Source organism: Malaclemys terrapin, chromosome 4 (assembly GCF_027887155.1).
Source record: "Malaclemys terrapin pileata isolate rMalTer1 chromosome 4, rMalTer1.hap1, whole genome shotgun sequence".
Lineage (NCBI taxonomy): Eukaryota > Metazoa > Chordata > Testudines > Emydidae > Malaclemys > Malaclemys terrapin.
In genome coordinates, this window is record NC_071508.1 from 62,613,157 (window position 1) to 62,629,173 (window position 16,017).

The 16,017-nt window shown below is 41.2% G+C and overlaps 1 protein-coding gene across 11 annotated transcripts in view; it reads left to right on the top strand.

Moving 5' to 3' along the window:
• The first annotated feature begins 2,517 nt into the window (after positions 1-2,517).
• Positions 2,518-16,017, top strand: part of PAX6 (paired box 6) — a 31,540-nt gene continuing 18,040 nt past the window's right edge. For 8 of the 11 annotated variants that reach the window (XM_054028384.1, XM_054028389.1, XM_054028392.1 and 5 more), the window contains exons 1-4: positions 2,518-2,636; positions 10,834-10,976; positions 14,603-14,679; positions 14,994-15,048. In XM_054028384.1, the coding sequence (XP_053884359.1) occupies positions 15,039-15,048 (10 nt within the window). In that variant the 5' untranslated portion in view covers positions 2,518-2,636; positions 10,834-10,976; positions 14,603-14,679; positions 14,994-15,038. Of the gene's footprint in view, positions 2,637-7,876; positions 8,004-10,630; positions 10,731-10,833; positions 10,977-14,602; positions 14,680-14,993; positions 15,049-16,017 lie in introns of those variants that run through there. The other 3 variants (XM_054028385.1, XM_054028386.1, XM_054028388.1) reach the window with 3 other exon arrangements.

Genomic DNA, 16,017 nt, shown 5'->3' on the forward strand with positions numbered 1-16,017 from the left:
GAGCAGCATTAGCCACTCGCTACCTTGCAGAAGAAGGGCGCTTGCCCCTCTGCCCGGTGGAAAGGTGAGCAAACAGACCAAGTAGCGAAGGTGGAGCCCTCCAAATAAAAATTACATTGTTTGTTAACGTGCACCAAAAGCCTTCAGATGCAGAGCAACATTTGGCACGGTCGAGAACAGCAGATTGGTGAATGTTCCCCCCGCCGCCTCCCACACACGCATCCTATAAATGTTGTCCCAACACTTAGCATGCGACCACTCATTTTCCAGGGTGTTCTCTCCGCTCAACACAACAGTGAGCGAATCCTTATGCCAGTGCATAGGAAGGGAAAGAGGCTTCACAATTCCTAACTCCCAAACAGTTGTAAATGTCATCAAAATATTGGCTTTTGGAAAACAAGGACGATCAGCAAAGAAACCTAATTCAAACTGGCAAAAAAAAAAAAAAAAAAAAAAAAAAGACCCTCCCTAGCCCAGGGGTAAGTCTATATATTGTAACCAATATACCGATATCCTTGTTCCAGTGGGATAGATCCAATACAGGAATATATTCTGCAAAACTAGTCACTGAAAACCGATTACAAAGATACTGTCCAGAGGTCAAATATACCTAATATGTTGTTAGTTAGAGAGGGAGTTTAGTGAAGAGAATGTGGGTGCTCTGTAATTAAAAAAAAATCCCTTTCCAAAACTACCTCCAATTTAACTAGAACTCTCAGATAAATCAAAGACAGAATGCGGGTTCCTGGAACATTTAAGTTCAGTTCAATCAAACTATCGACTAGGGTGTACCTCTTTTCTGATAAATTATTTACCTCGACAAGTATGTGCAAATAATGGTCTCTCTGTCTTTAATGGGACAGAATGCAGATAAGAGAAAAACCTAGTGGGATAAGTACAAATAAGGCTCTCTGGGTAACTAAGGAGCATTTTTGTCCTTTCTTCAGGATTTCAAGTAAAATACGTGATGAGGTTATCTACAAAAGCTATTTTAATAAGACGAGTATTGATTACTGTAGTTTCTCCAATAGCCAATTGATGGCAAGAGAAACTGCCCAACACTGTGACATGTAGAACAAGTCAATTTCACCATTACCCATAAACTTTAATGCATTTTAATATTTAGGGTAAGACAAGAACCACACCTGTATTCTGCAGAAGTAATTGTTCACCATTTCCCAGTCCCTGCTAATGAAGTTAGACATTGTGTTTGTGGAGTACGATCTCTGTTCTCCCCAAAAGTTTAAGAATTACACTACAACTGATTTAGCCGTTTGAACCTAGTTTTTAAAAGACGAACTGAAAGGTAGATATACACAGCAAGCAGTTCCTGCTAGTAAAAGTTCTCGAAGGGCGATTGGTATATCTTATAAACCTTTGGAAGAAATTGGTCTCCCTTCTCAATCCTTCTCACCTGAGTATTAAACAGTGCATTTATGATCTAATTTTTTTAAAAATTCAAGGGAAAAGTCAAAACTCAGCATGAATTTCTTCTTTTAAAATAGTTAACATGTATTGGCATCCAGTTTGATAACAAATCGACCCATTTTTGACTTAACTTTACAGACATGTATTTTTAGATGACGTCCTACTGCTTAGTAAGAATTGTTTGGATATAGGAGTGTATAATCTTATTCCGACACTGCAATAATCCAGGTAGCCAACCACAAGTAACATTTTTATTTTCTACCTGACTGGACCTATTCAGTAAACAGAATCCGAGAAGCAATATAGCATCAATGTATTTTTATTGGTAACTGGGTGACTGGATATTTTATGATCTATGCAGTAGGGTCAATCCGAAAGTAGGGTAAAGTTACCTTTAAGTTTGGACAGTTTGGACTGCCTCGCTCTACCTATTAGTTCACAAGAGTCTGATAGTTAGCATCACAACTTCTGCTTTGAAACAGGCTGAATCATAATTAAAACCTCAGGAGGAAGGTTTGTGTCTGCGATAAGAAGGCAAGCGTTCCTCTTTGAGAAAGATGGGGGACGGGGAGGATGGGAGCAGTAACCACATAAGATTAGAAGGTGCTAAAAGGCGAGACAGACCGAAACGACGGGGAAAGGATGCAGAAGGTTGAACTTGCATATTCGAAAGTCTGGCCACTCTTCTATAGCTAGCTTTTCTCTCAGTAACGTCTCTACACCACCGCTACTAAAGACAGCTGTATGAACCCACCTAAATGGTATTTTACAGTGTAATATATAATGTCATATTTGCCTTACAATCTGGAAATGTAAGGATAAACAACTGTGACTGGTAGGCGTTGACATTTCCATAGAATAACAGTTCCTTAAAATACTCACTGGATTTAGGAGGAGCATACAGTGTGGGAAAGATTTTAGGCCCTATATGCTCGTGTTATCTAAAATTTCTTATTATCTGAGCTCTAACTACTGTCCTCCGTGACGTCACCGCGGCAGCCCAGCCAATGAGGGAGGCGCTGGCGTTGATATTAAGGGAAAGTTAGTGCAAAGCGAGACACCCTCTTTTTTATTGTCATTGACATTTAAACTGTGTGGCAGATTCTTATGTAGAAATTGGCGATCAAACCTGCCAGTACCTACTATCGGCAATTTAATAGTGTGGGAATCGGCAGGTCAGGTTCATCTGTCTGCACTCTCTGTAACAGGTAACATTATGCTCCTTTTATACATTCATTTTCAGTGCCACCGGTTTGCTCTTAAAATAATAATTCGACCCGCTCTCTCTCTCCTTTGCTGAATTCTTTGCCTGTTTTGATGTGAGCTTTGTTCGTGTTTATCTGATTGTCTTAGAAATGGGCCAAGTATAGGAACTTCTTTAAAGCTCTGCTATTCTCTGGTGCTAGGATCTTTACAATACGTCAGTGCCTATCAGCTGGCCTGAGCGTGGAGTCTAACATATTTGGGGTGAGGACTTCTGCAAGTATTAATTGCTGCTTGAAAACATGGTCACTTCTAGTGCAATTCAGTTAATCGTATAGGTTTTATCTTATATATGTGTGTGTGTGTGTTTTCTCACCTTTTGTTTAGTTTTTTGTAGTATATATATATATATACATATTACAAAAACCCTATACAACAGGTGGGAAAAAAGTATCTTGTGATAGCTTCAGCTTGAACAATTATCTCGCCTGTTTGGAAACAGCGGCTAGAATTAGTGTGAAAGTTTCTACCGTTTGGAAAGTGTTGATACTTGAACTACCGAACGGTATAAATATTTGATTCGGTTCTCAGAGTTCAGATAGAAATGAAAGAATGCGGTTCACATAGTTTGGTAGCATTTTAAATCCCCCGACCGTGTGATCTGAGCTTTACTTAGGAAGACCTAATAATTAACGATTTCCATTGAGGTAGAACGAGGGGGATTCAAGTTACACAGTGCTCCGTCACACCCTGCTCTCGCAGCGAGGCACTAAGGCAGGCTGTGGTCAAAGCAAAGGGAATCTGCTGCACAATTCGCAGCGCGGGGGGGGGGGGGGGCATTGACGAGTTTGATAAGTTACAGTGTACAGTGAAGTAAATCTTGAAACCTTAGAAATTGCTGACTGATTCTCAAACCTACCCGCGTCCTATGCCATGCGTGCGGATTGAAATGTATTTCATGCACATTCTATCCAGGTGTAGAGATACATACAACCTTTCTCAGACAGGCTATGCATATATATGCGTGTATATACGTGCATGCACATATGCATACAGAAAGACACCTTGCTATTTCCTTACACATCTAATCTAATGAGCTAACACGGGACGTGTTTAAAGTTTCAGCATAGAAAAAAAAAGTTTCCACACTACTGCTGTAAGTGAACTTAAAGATTTTGGTTTGGGTTTTTGGTAGTTTTTTTGGGGTGGGCGGCGAGGGGAGATTAAAGGTTCAGCAACATTTTCAAACCCACACACTGAAGCGCAGTTTTATTTGGAAATGCGAGCTAAAAGTGGTCTAGCTGGAGACGGGGGGAGTAGGTTGCACATTTTAAATGTTTCGTCTTTTTGCCGTGGCGTCTAGTTCCCTTGCTTTATAGTTTCGAGATCTGATTAGTAATTGTTTCTGAGGTTTAGCCACTTTGTTTATAATGAATTCGGGAGTTCACAGAATTCTGTAGACTATCTGAATGGAAACATACCCTAATCTCACAAGCAGGATCTTGCCTTGATAACTTCAGCTACGTATATTAAATAGGGGTGATAGTGAAAGGAAAAAAAAAAAACCTCTACTATAGAAAAGTGCACTATGCTATAGTGATCATTCTTCCGTTAAAAAAAAAATACAAATGTAAATCCGGAAACACAATTTACCTACCCTTCCTCTTTCCCTAATATTCCTTAAAGTACTTTAGCAAGAAGGTTCACGATAATCCCTCACTCTAATACACCGGTAAATGGACATTCTCCTTCAGTAATAAATCAAACACCATCCATCTCAGATCCTCCTCCCTAATTAGAGATGTTTATTGGAGATTGTGTTTATCCAGCTGTCATGCCGAGAAAAAGCTGTGACATAATTACCTCTGACCAGATAGTCTTTTATATGCATATCTCATTGACATATAATGCAATCGGTTTGCATTAAAAATGACAAGATCAAATGTTGATTTTACCAGGTGTAATAATATTTCTGATTATTACATTAATAGAAATTCATCTTTCAGACGGTCCAGAGTCTAGTAACGGATCGTGAAATTAAAACTTGTAATCATTAATTTAATGATGACATCAAATAATGGTGAGGGCGAAGAAATATGGGAAGTTACTGTAATAAATAAAAACTACTTATTTTTTTAAAAAAGCTAATTAATCTCTAATTAAATAAAATGCTTTATATCAACCAAAGAGAAATCCATACCATTTTCATATTGCCACCGATTCCACAGATTTACGTTTTGCTTCCAATCCAAAAGGCCAATCTATATCTAGAACCAATTGTCTTGACTTTAATCTCTATTTAAAATTAATAATCTCACTCTTAAAATGTACATCTAACTGCGGGGAATAAGATCTTGATTCATTTAGTTCCCTAGTTTTGCCAACATTTGTGTAGCCATCTGTGTGTGTCACTGTTAGGCAGTGATGATAAGCTAAGAATTACTCGGTAATTGAAAATATATTTTTGGGGAAAACTGGTTTTACAAATATCAGGAGTGTAGGCTTTTGATCCTTTCTGCTGCCTGTGTTCTCCAGTCGCTAATAAAACTCACATTGAGCTCCTTAGTGACTTGATTAACAGGCAGATTAACTGTTACGGGGGGGGTTGAACAGCTTGTCCCAATCAATAGCATTTAAAAAGCCCGTCAGGATGCACTTCGGTCTTTTTTTTTTTTTTTTTTTTTTAATAGGCTTTTCTAGCAAGTCCGTTTGCACGACATTTTTCACATATAGAATCAAAGGCTATCCCGTATGGAAACATGTGTGTTCGTCTTCCAGATTCAGAGACTGCGGAATGACTTCGTTAGGGTCCAGAAAAACGTTTTTATTCTTGTACACAAAGCTGTGCTTTATGCAAAAGGCCAACATAAAAGAGGTTAAATCGATTCCAAACTTTTTGCAGATTGTTTATAAACTAGAAAGCTCCACTTAACTCAATGTCCTGTGCATTATAGGTTTCAAACACTGTTCCTATATATACAAATAGGCATTAAGTGTCCCGAAGGCAGAAGCACTGTAGTCTAACACGTCAGGATTTGTGTATCTCTTCAGTTTTAGACTGAACTGGACAAGAGGACTTTAAGCATTTTTCTGGGTATTAAAAAAAGGTAGTTTGCAACCCAGATATTAATACAACAAGACGATACAGGAGTACTCAACTCAGCAATTCCTGCTCTTAACGCTTAGCAATAGACTAAAAAGGGAGCAAAATACTGGGTCTTAACTCAAATCAATAGATACGCTTCAGATCATGGGATCATGTAAAACAATGACAAATTATTTTAGTCACATTTCTGTTTACCTTTCCAGAGAAAATAAATGTTCTTACCTTGTTTTGATTAATGGACGTGAAAGCAAAAAGATTACAGGACAAAAAAAATTAAAATGACTAATTACAATAGTAATTTTGGAGGTATTTTAAACAATATTCTCAAGCCATGGTTGAGTCCATGCTCCGAACAACTGGAATCCCTGGACATTTATGCTGTTTATAGTACTAACGCAAAAGTGATTTATTTTATCCGAAACATATTAGGTGGTTAAAGGTGTCTTTTAAAAAGCTCTAACTTTTGTAGAAAATGTGAGGCGGCGGGAAGGGAGTCTTCTGGAAAGCTGTAACGCAAAATTCCTTAGATCAGTGTTTATTTTAGTTTTACCCTCTCGATCATTAACAAAATTAACAGAACCTTTTTGAAAAGTCACATCTGGCTGTACTAGAAACGGAAGACAATATACCGAAACTGTCCCAAATCAGCAACCTAGGAGCTGTCCGGGACTGCTAACCCTCTGGAAAGGGTAAGTGTGTGCGGAGAGGTCCATTTGGTAACAACAAGGTGCGTTTGCTGAGGAAATCTCTCTAAATCCTGCGTTCTGCTGCTGCGGTTCTAAGTGCTGGACTGATCTAGGTAAAGTGCTTGCCTTCAACGGAACCCGTTACACTCCCTCCAGATATTTTTGCCCTGGACAAGAGAGATTGTGGGTGAATCTCAACGTTTTCCTCAGCTCTTCTCGAACCCTAAAGCAAACTGCTACTAATCGCAATCACCACAAAGCTACAAAGAATCACTCATCACCCTGATATGGAATATTGATGGCCATTCCTACCAATGGTTCATCGATTTGCATTTTCCTTGCTGGATTGGGGGAAAAAAGTAACAACAAAAAACTGCTTGGATTAAAGATCAAGTGCAAACCAGATGCTTTGCATACTGCCCCGTTTCATGCCTAACCCGTAGGAAGTGTTTGCTTTTGTAAACCCCTCCTGGACTGAAAAAAAAAAAGCCCCTTCTTAAAACCTGAACAACTAGAGGCGCGTTTACAGGCAGCTGGAGTTAAAATGGCGTCCTTAGAGTTGTGCCTCAACTTTGCGGGGACTTCCTTGTCTTTACATTTTAGAGCAGGTACATTTCAGATAATCCTGGCGTGTCACGGTGAGTCAAAAGGGAGCAGGGTTTCCTCGCCAGGGGCTGCCTGCGAGCAGTGCAGTCCCTGCAGGGGAAGGCGCTCAGGGCAGGAGTGGCTCTAAATTGGACATTCTTGGGACTGGCACACACAGACTAACTCTCTCTCTCCTTCTCTCGCTGGCTCACATACGGGCGCGCGCGCGCGCACACACACACACACACACACACACACACTCGTTCTCCCCCCCCCCGCCCCCACTTTCTCTCTCTCTCTCTCTGATCCTCTCTTTTATTTCTTCCAACTTTTCTTTTTTTGGTGGGAGGGGGTCGCTTCTGAGGCTCCTTTCCCCCATGTCCTGCTAAATCAGAAGCAGTGTGGCTGTTTCTCAAGACCTCCTCCGCCCCCCCTCAGCCCCAGAATGACGTCAGTTTCCCTCCCCTCCTGATTTTTTTTTTGGGGGGGGGGTTAAAAGTTTTTTTGGGAGGGGATACAAAGTCCACTGCGCCCTAGGGAAAATAGCAACAAGATTACGGCTTCTTTATTCTGGAGACGAAGCCTAAGAAGGTGCTAATCCAAAGGATGGCTAATTGAGGGGTTGTAAAAATGATATTTGCCTGAAGTTCCGGACAAAGTATTTTTTTCTCCCCCTCTCCCCCCCATACCCTGTGGACGAGAGTTTAAAAAAAATCCTTGGTTAGAGAGGGAGAGAGAGAGAGAGAGAGAAGCGAGGAGTCGGCGGACTTCACTCCAGAAAAGGACTAGATCCCAGTTGTTAAAATCCCCTTGGAGCCTCCCAGATTTGTCGCTCTTACAAACAGAAGCCTACTTCTCCTCCCTCCAGAATGCGAGCGGAGGGGACTCGCAGCTTGGGAGAGCAATAGCTACCAGGGTCTTTTCGGGACAATTTGCCAAGTTGTCTCGCAAGCAGCAGCAGCAGCACTCTGGGGAAGGACACAAGCAGGACATTGGTTTGTATTTTCTTTTAATTTCCTTTTTGCCTCTCGCAAAGATCTCCTTTGTGCACTTGAAATCAGGTTTATCCACATAGAGAGGAGTTTCCTGTACATAGGTTAATGCGGCGTCTTCTTAACGGCTTCCTATTCTGATGGCTTGGGGGCGGGGAGGGGGAGAAATACAGAGGACGCCAAGTGTTGAGAGTAGAGAGATTTCTACAATGTGGTCAGTAATTGTACATGTACTACCCCGCCCTCGGTCTTAGAGCTGGGCACACCTGAGTGCCAGTTTTGGGAAAGCACCTTTGTTAAATATATTCCACCCAGTAACTAAGATTCTATTGCTCCTACCTTACCTTCCAAGGAGATCGTATGGACACACAAAATGCTCACCTTTCCATCACTATAGTCGGCTCCGTTTTTATGAATATGCATGACTAAGAAAAAATGCAGATTGAGTTAGGCCTGAACTATTGCAACTGCATGTCAATGACTTGGCCAGGCAAACGGTGCATTTCCAAGAGCAGCACAGATCTCCTTTCTTCCATCATCTTACATGTCCTGTGTTATTTACTGGCGTTGCAGTGTTGGATGAAACTCCCCAAAGAGTTGGAATGGGGCTAGGGGAGGGAATCCCCCAGCCCGGTGTCTGCAGCAGAGTTTTTCCAGGCTCCCTGATTGCAGAACTGAAGGCAGATCTCCTTCCCCTTTACACTGTGAGCCAAAGAAAAGAGTTTTGCTCAGCTAAATCCCGAATTCAAAGAGGAGACCTAGGAGAAACTCCTTGTTGAAACCCCTGCCTTCCAAAAAATGCACATTAGAGATAATCAGCATCAAGGCAAATTGGCATAAGAGGAAAGGGGGGGAGGAAAAAACCCAGAGGAAAAGCCAGTAGTCTCTTAAGAGCCCATTTTGTGCTATTAGGAGCTGTGGCAGCTTCTCTGCAGGACTGGAGATGACAGTGCATGACGGCCGGGCAGCCCATTATCCAGCTCCTATTGAGGCGTCCTTTCACTCACATGCAAACTCCTTGGCAGAGTCGTTTGTCTCCTCATTGTACTTTATTTAAGAATGCAATGGTTGTCAGGGCTCTTATTCAATTTCAAGATACTTTATTGATGAGCTTTGACTTTTAGCACTTTTCACATGTCAAGAGAAGTCAAGTGTATGCGGCTACGACTTCATTTTATGCTTTGCGCGTTCATGCTCTTCACTTTTCCCCATCGAAGCTTGGATTTTTTCCCCTTGTCCCCCTCTTCCCCCCCTTTTTTGTGCTGACTGTTCCGCCCCCCCTCCTCGGACCACTCGCCATAAACGATCGGGACACCCTGAGCTCAGACTGGTGCTCCCAGTGTAACCTTAAATGCATGCGCTGAGGGGTTGCTTTAGAGTTTACTGAGGTGTGTCTTAATAGTCCGGCATTCAACAAATGTACTTGTGGTGTGTGGTCAGAGCAGCAAAGTCATTTACTTACTTTCCCCCTTGATTTTCTGGCAGCTACTCAAGGGGCGCTGCCTTTGCAAAACAAAAACAAACAAAAAACACCAACACCTCCGTGGAAAAGGGAACAAAGCTGGGTGCAACGCACATCTCTAGCACTGCGGCTCACACACACACACACACACACACACACACACCATTGGGGATATTTCCACACATACCCCCATGGTGTCTTAAAAAAACCCAGCAGCTCTTAGTCAACAAATGGCACGTGGAAGTTTGTGAGTGTTTGGTAAAGGACTCTTCAGGGCCTTTCACAAGAGCCCTCAATACACAAAGTAAATTGTGTATTTGCTCTGCACTTTCCAGGCTGGGAAGAGCCTTCCCTCTCCATCACGTTTGGAGAAAGAAAGAAAGAAAGGAAGGGGGGGGGGACTGTAAAACTTGGATAGCTCTAGGCAATTCACAGTTTACAAAGCCCCTGTCTCCCAAATATTTATGTCTTTACCATTTGAATGTTATTTTTTTCTTATCTCTATTGTCTGATGGGAGCTAACTGTTTAAATGCAAATTGATCTCTTTTTTTCAGCCCTCCCTCCCACGCACACACACACACACATAGAGTCTCCCCCAAAACATAAAAAACCTAGGTCGTATTGGAAAGCAATGTGCTCTTTTTTTCCAAGACACATTATTTATTTACTGCAGTCCCTAATTTGAATGGGGGAGGGGAAAGTAGAGTGTATGTTTTAGTTGGGAAAAGACAGGGGGGTAGTGAAGATAAAGTCCGGACAGCTCCGATGGCTTTCAGACGCTATTTGGAAAAAAAAAAATCCCAACATCAACGTTGTCCAAAAGACAAAACTGCAGATAAAATGACTCTTCACTAATAATCTGCCCAGCGCCTCTGAGCGCAGGGATGATAGAAGGGAAGAGGAAAAAATCTATGCGAGGAGCAAAAAACAAGTGCATTCATATTCAAACAAATGGGCCAATTGAACCAGCCACTGTGACTGAGCATCCAATCGGCAGCTGGGAGCAATGGCGTTGCTTTGCATAAAGCAATATTTTGTGTGGGAGAGAGCAGAGCATTTGCATGTGTGGAGTGATTAGTGGGTTTGAAAAGCGAGCCCTGGCTCAGCCTCATTTCCCGCTCTGGTTAAGGCGCAGGGAGGAAGTGTTTTGCTGGAAGATGATGACAGAGGTCAGGCTTTGCTAATGGGCCAGTGAAGAGCAGTGGAGGCGAGGCAGAGACCAGGCACACATACATTAATACACTTGAACCATCACCAATCAGCATAGGTGTGCTCTGTCTCTCTCTCCCTACTCCGCTCACACACTCTTTCTCTCTCACTCTCCAGTCACTGACAGCCCATTTTATTGTCAATCTCTGTCTCCTTCCCAGGAATTCAAGATCACACAACCAGCAGCTTCAGTGGAGAAAAACTATTTTACTGGCAACTCTTTTTAAAGCACCATCATTTCAAATCAGTGCGCTCTTAAACTATTGACAGGAGCTTTGACAACAAGACAGGATGCCTCATAAAGGTGAGTCTGCTCATTTCTTCTCCCCACTTCTCCCTTCATTTCATTTTAATATTTAGACAGCTCTCTCTCTCACCCCCCACTTGCATTCCGGGAGAGCTTCCCGGGGAACTTTCCAGTCCCGAAGCTCACAAACTTTCTGCTTTCACTTTAACCCATGTCCTCTGGAAAAGCTAAAGCATCTGACTTGGAAATCAAGCCAAAACGAGCAGCAAGCAGCAGCAGCAGCTCCAATGTATTTGCTGGACAGAGCGATCACAAATGCTTGTATTGCAGTTCATAGCACCCCCACTTGCCAAAGCCATGGCTGGGGAAATGTGTTCTGATCACTGGCTAATCTTTGTACACACAGCGCTCACACACCCGAAATATACCTTGCTCCTGACCCTTCCCTACGCTCCTTTTTGTTGCTGTTGTTATGTCTATTACGAAAGGGAAGTGACTCCTCGGCGATCCTCGCCAGTTGTTTTCTAGGGGGTAGCCGGGCGGATCCAAGATCCGTGTCCTTTGCTTTGTGCTTCCCACAGCCAGTGTCATGGGAAAAAAGTCTTATTTAGGGAACACTCGCCTATAATTGTAATGCTTACTCACCACCAGAACAGAGTAGAAGGGGGAGAGAGAGGGAGAAAGAAAGGGAGAGAGAACGAGAAAGGGAGACCGAGAGAGGTGGGGGAAAAAAGTCACATTCTAGGCCAAGTCAATTCTCAGTAGTTGTATCCGGGAAGCTCTGAGTAGAGCTGAAGGATTGTCAGTTTCAATCAAGCAGCCGGGAGATCTCACCGAACTTGTCCATAATACCAAGAAGAACTTTCCAACTTACAGATCACACGAGGCAAACAGTCAGTAAAGTGCAGTCTGAAAAGCCCCTAGTGCCAATAGCCTCTCGGAGATCCCAGTCTCTTCAGTATTTGGCTTTTCTCAGAAGAGTACTATTAGCATTCTCATACCATCAACCTGCGATCAATATTCCTTTTCAACAAGTTTCTGGCCGGGGAAATCATTTTTTTAAGGAACACGATTTTTATTTTTATTTTAATTTAATCTCATTTATTCTGCAAGAACCGCTTACTTTTCCTTTGTAATCCAGGAGGGTCTCAGATACCCAAAACAGTCAAGTAATTTTTAAAAGTTGCAAACTCTTCGCCGTGCATAAGATTTGATTACATAAGCGCAACAATAAACTTGATTCTTCTCCTTTCACAAGTGCAATTAGAAAAGCTGGATTTGAATTTAACCTTGTAACGCTTTGTAGTTGGGTGTTAAATCGACTCGTATACCATTAATAATTTCTAGAAAGTTTTAAAACAAAGTTTCCCGCATGATTAAATGTACCAGGGCAGATGCTTCTTTGGGGGTAAACCCCCCCCCCACAATATAATGGATGAGAAAAGTGCCTGCATTTTATCTATCTTTATAGACATAAAATAATAATTGTGGTCTTTGACAATAAATTTTTATAGCTGGTGACCTTTACAAATGTCTAAACGCAAATTGATTCATTTTAATCTTTGTCTTATTTGACCTGTGAATGTAAAATTTTGTCATCTTAATAGCTAATTATGTTTTCAGTGGGGGGGAAAAAATCCCAACCACGATCAGATTATATCAGGATTTTGAGATTAAAAAACGACTTGCAGATTAGGCCTGGCCTATTGAGATTGATTCCTAGGGCACGGCAAATTTAATTAAATTAATTACTTTAAAGCTAACTGTATTCTGATTTATAAATGCCTATGTGTAGATCTACATATCCACACTTATAAAATCCAGCAAAAATAGGTTATGCTATGGGAAAGCGATTTTATTATCAGACTGCTTCCGGGTGCTGTTTGACTTTTCTTGTTTTTGTTTTGCTAAATGTTGCTGGTTACTTAGGTCATTAGCGAGTTTCCAAGGAAAATGCAGAATCGCATCTCTCTTTCTTCTAACCTCCTTAGTGAAGTACTTGACTACCCTGTTCCTGACATATAAAATGTATTTTGAAAAAAAATCCCTCTATTATCATTTCTAGGATACGTGCAGGCAGAACTATGGTTGGAAGTATAACAATAGCATTCTGAATTTCTTCTTTAACCCCGTATTCTCCATGCTTATGAGTTGTGCATTAAATATGTGAGCAAATTCTGTCTGAGGAACTGGATTTTCTGTTCGGTGAATGTATATGCAGACGTGTTTAGTGTATTAAAGGGATGGTTCCACGTTCAGTTAAGCTAAAGGAGATATTGCCACGTCTCCATTGAAGTACAGTGCAGCTTGCTCCGTTGCTAATCAGGTAGTTCTCCAAAGAGCAGTAAATATTTACCAGTTGAAGTCTTCACGCTGCGAGAAAGTACTTGTTTGATGTTTATTTTTATGGATTTAAGATTACTAAAAGCTATTTAATAAATTATACCATGGATAGTCCTGAATAGGGAAACGTGCCTCTTTGAATTCGCCATCATATGCAGGAAGAGTAAAATTAATATTCATTATAGGCGCAAAAGAAAGAGAATGAGTATTTTTAGGTTTAAAAAAAAGGGAGAGAAAATGAAGGCTGCGACTATTTCATTATTTTACCTCCTCTTTTTTTTCCGCAAACCTCTTGAATGGGCTCTTTATTGTAATTGTCTCTCCCCAATTGAGCACCCCACTGAGCTGTTGTATCTTTTTACAACCCCTAACAACTCACACCAGTAACACAATTACCTCCAGATATTTATAACGAGAAATTACTTTTCCATTTTCACCCGCAAGGGTTTAAACTAAATAAATAAACGACCATATAAATAAATACATGGAAACAGGCGATTGGGGTTGTCCAGGCTCTGGGTCAAGGCAGGCACTAATGAAGGGAGTAAGGGCTTGTTTCTCTGCTCTTTGTAAGTTGGAGGGTTGTTGGTACGTTTAGTTGGGAAGCTGTGCTGCCGGTTAAGGAGACTGGGTTTCTGCACTCTGGGTTTGGGTAGAGGAGCAGAATGGAAGCCATTGTTCACATTCTGTAGGCTTTGTTTAACAGTTCTCACCCCCTCCTGTTCTTACTTTTTAAAGCACTGAGGCGAGGTAGACAGCGTGTGTCACAGTACAGTGAAAAAGGGGAAGATCTAAAGACCAAAAAAGAAGTTAATCACAATAAGGGGAGTTTGGGGGGTTATTTGTAAGGGGGGAGTTGTTAGTGCCACTAAAAAAACAACAACTCATAGCCTTACTCCGACCACGTCAAACCATACTTGTTTTAAATAGAACAACTTCAAAGATGCAGAGTTCCAAAGTGTAAAAATGATCTAAATAAGCCTCGTTTAGAAGTGTACATTCAAAAATATCCAGATTCTGATAAAAAAAATCCTATCACTCCACTTCTAACACTAAAAAGAGCACAGACCCACGCCGCTCCCTTCATTAAATAACACTGGTTCTGTGTGTAAATACAGGCACGAAAAGTGTCAGAGTCCAGAACTATTTAGACTGGAATGGGAGCTACAATCTACTAGTATTTCTGAAGGCTTAAAACTTTGATTATTATTTTTGTAAGTGTTTCAAATCTCAGCCCTCCAGCCCCGTGCTGCATCCTACTGTGAGGTTGCGCTGTGATATAGCATACATTAAAAAGTATATTTCCACACCATTAATATACTTTTTTTGCTTTGTCCTAGAGGGAAGACTTTAACTAGTGACACGCAGATGTGTGAGTCCCTAAATTGTATGAGAGGACAGTCCACCCAGATTTCAGGCAAGTTTAAAAACATAACTTCGGATTTTTTTTCTTCTCCCCACCCCCCTCCTGCAATAGACCTGTTAATAAGGATTATTTAAAATAATAATAATAACAATCTGAGGCAATAGACCACTTGCATGCAATTTTTAAATATTTGGAGGTTATTTTTATTTATTTATTTTGCCTTGGGCTGTAAAAAGTTAAAACCTTTAAATTAATTGGAGAAAACGTCTGAATATAACAAAATAAGCCTTTGAGACATTAACATATCTACAATTTAAATGTGTGTGCTACCCTCCCCTGATTAACGCATATTTTATTACTAATAGAACACTATAAGCGAGCCACGTGGGATACTGCTCTATCAATTCAACATGCAGAACAGTAAGTGATTCTTTGTACATTTCAACTTCCGAATGACTCCAGAGTGTAGAGTGGAGGGATATGTGGGGAGGGCGGTGTAAATTTTTGTAGAAAAAGTAGAGTCGGTTTCTTTTAAGAGGGGAAGGAATAAAGTCAGGAAGTTTGTTGTGGTCGGCAGTGGCTTCGTTTTGAGTTTTTATTATTGTGTTGCTTTTGTGAAGCTGTGTTTCAATAGATCTGGGAGCAGAATTGTCTTATAGCTGTTACACCTATGTCTGATCCTGGAGAGAAAGTGGTTAAATATATCTTGATAATTAAGCACAGCTGCTGTGACCGCCCATCTTTCAGTGTGCTACATGGAAATGACCACTCTAGGTTATCACGGATGGATCTGTTGTGATTGTAACAGGTCAGATATTTATAAGTGTTTTGAATTTTGCTGGGTGTGGCTAAGATCTCCAACCAAAGTTGGGGAGAGAGAGAGAGAGAGAGAGAGAGAGAGAGAGTTCTAGGTGTAATTATCCGTTACCTTATATTTTAATTTGATCCCCCTAGTGCTTGCCTTCTTTTGTGTAGCCGTTTTAAAAATACCTTGTTGAGGTCCAGGAATGATGGCCTGGATATTTTATGCAATGTGTCAGCGCGTAGCACAGACGCGGGGGATGACCAGATTTGGAATTTCTCAGGGAGGAGAAGACAGTGAGACAATCTGTAGCGCAGTGATCCATTGCACTTGCTGTGGATGGAGATAAATAATCTCTCGTTATACTGTAGTTAAAGGAATTACACGTAAATCGGGGGGAAAGCCAGGAGGAAGAAAAACATTGGGAATGGAAGGTGGTTAGAAGCTCCACTTGAATCAGTGATACGTTTGCTTCCTCTCACCACACGGCGAAAAGGGCCGCGAAATTCCCAGAGATTTACATCTTTATGCTCGTGGATAAAATGGATACATGTATCAGAAGACAGTTGGGGACAGAAAATTGTGGG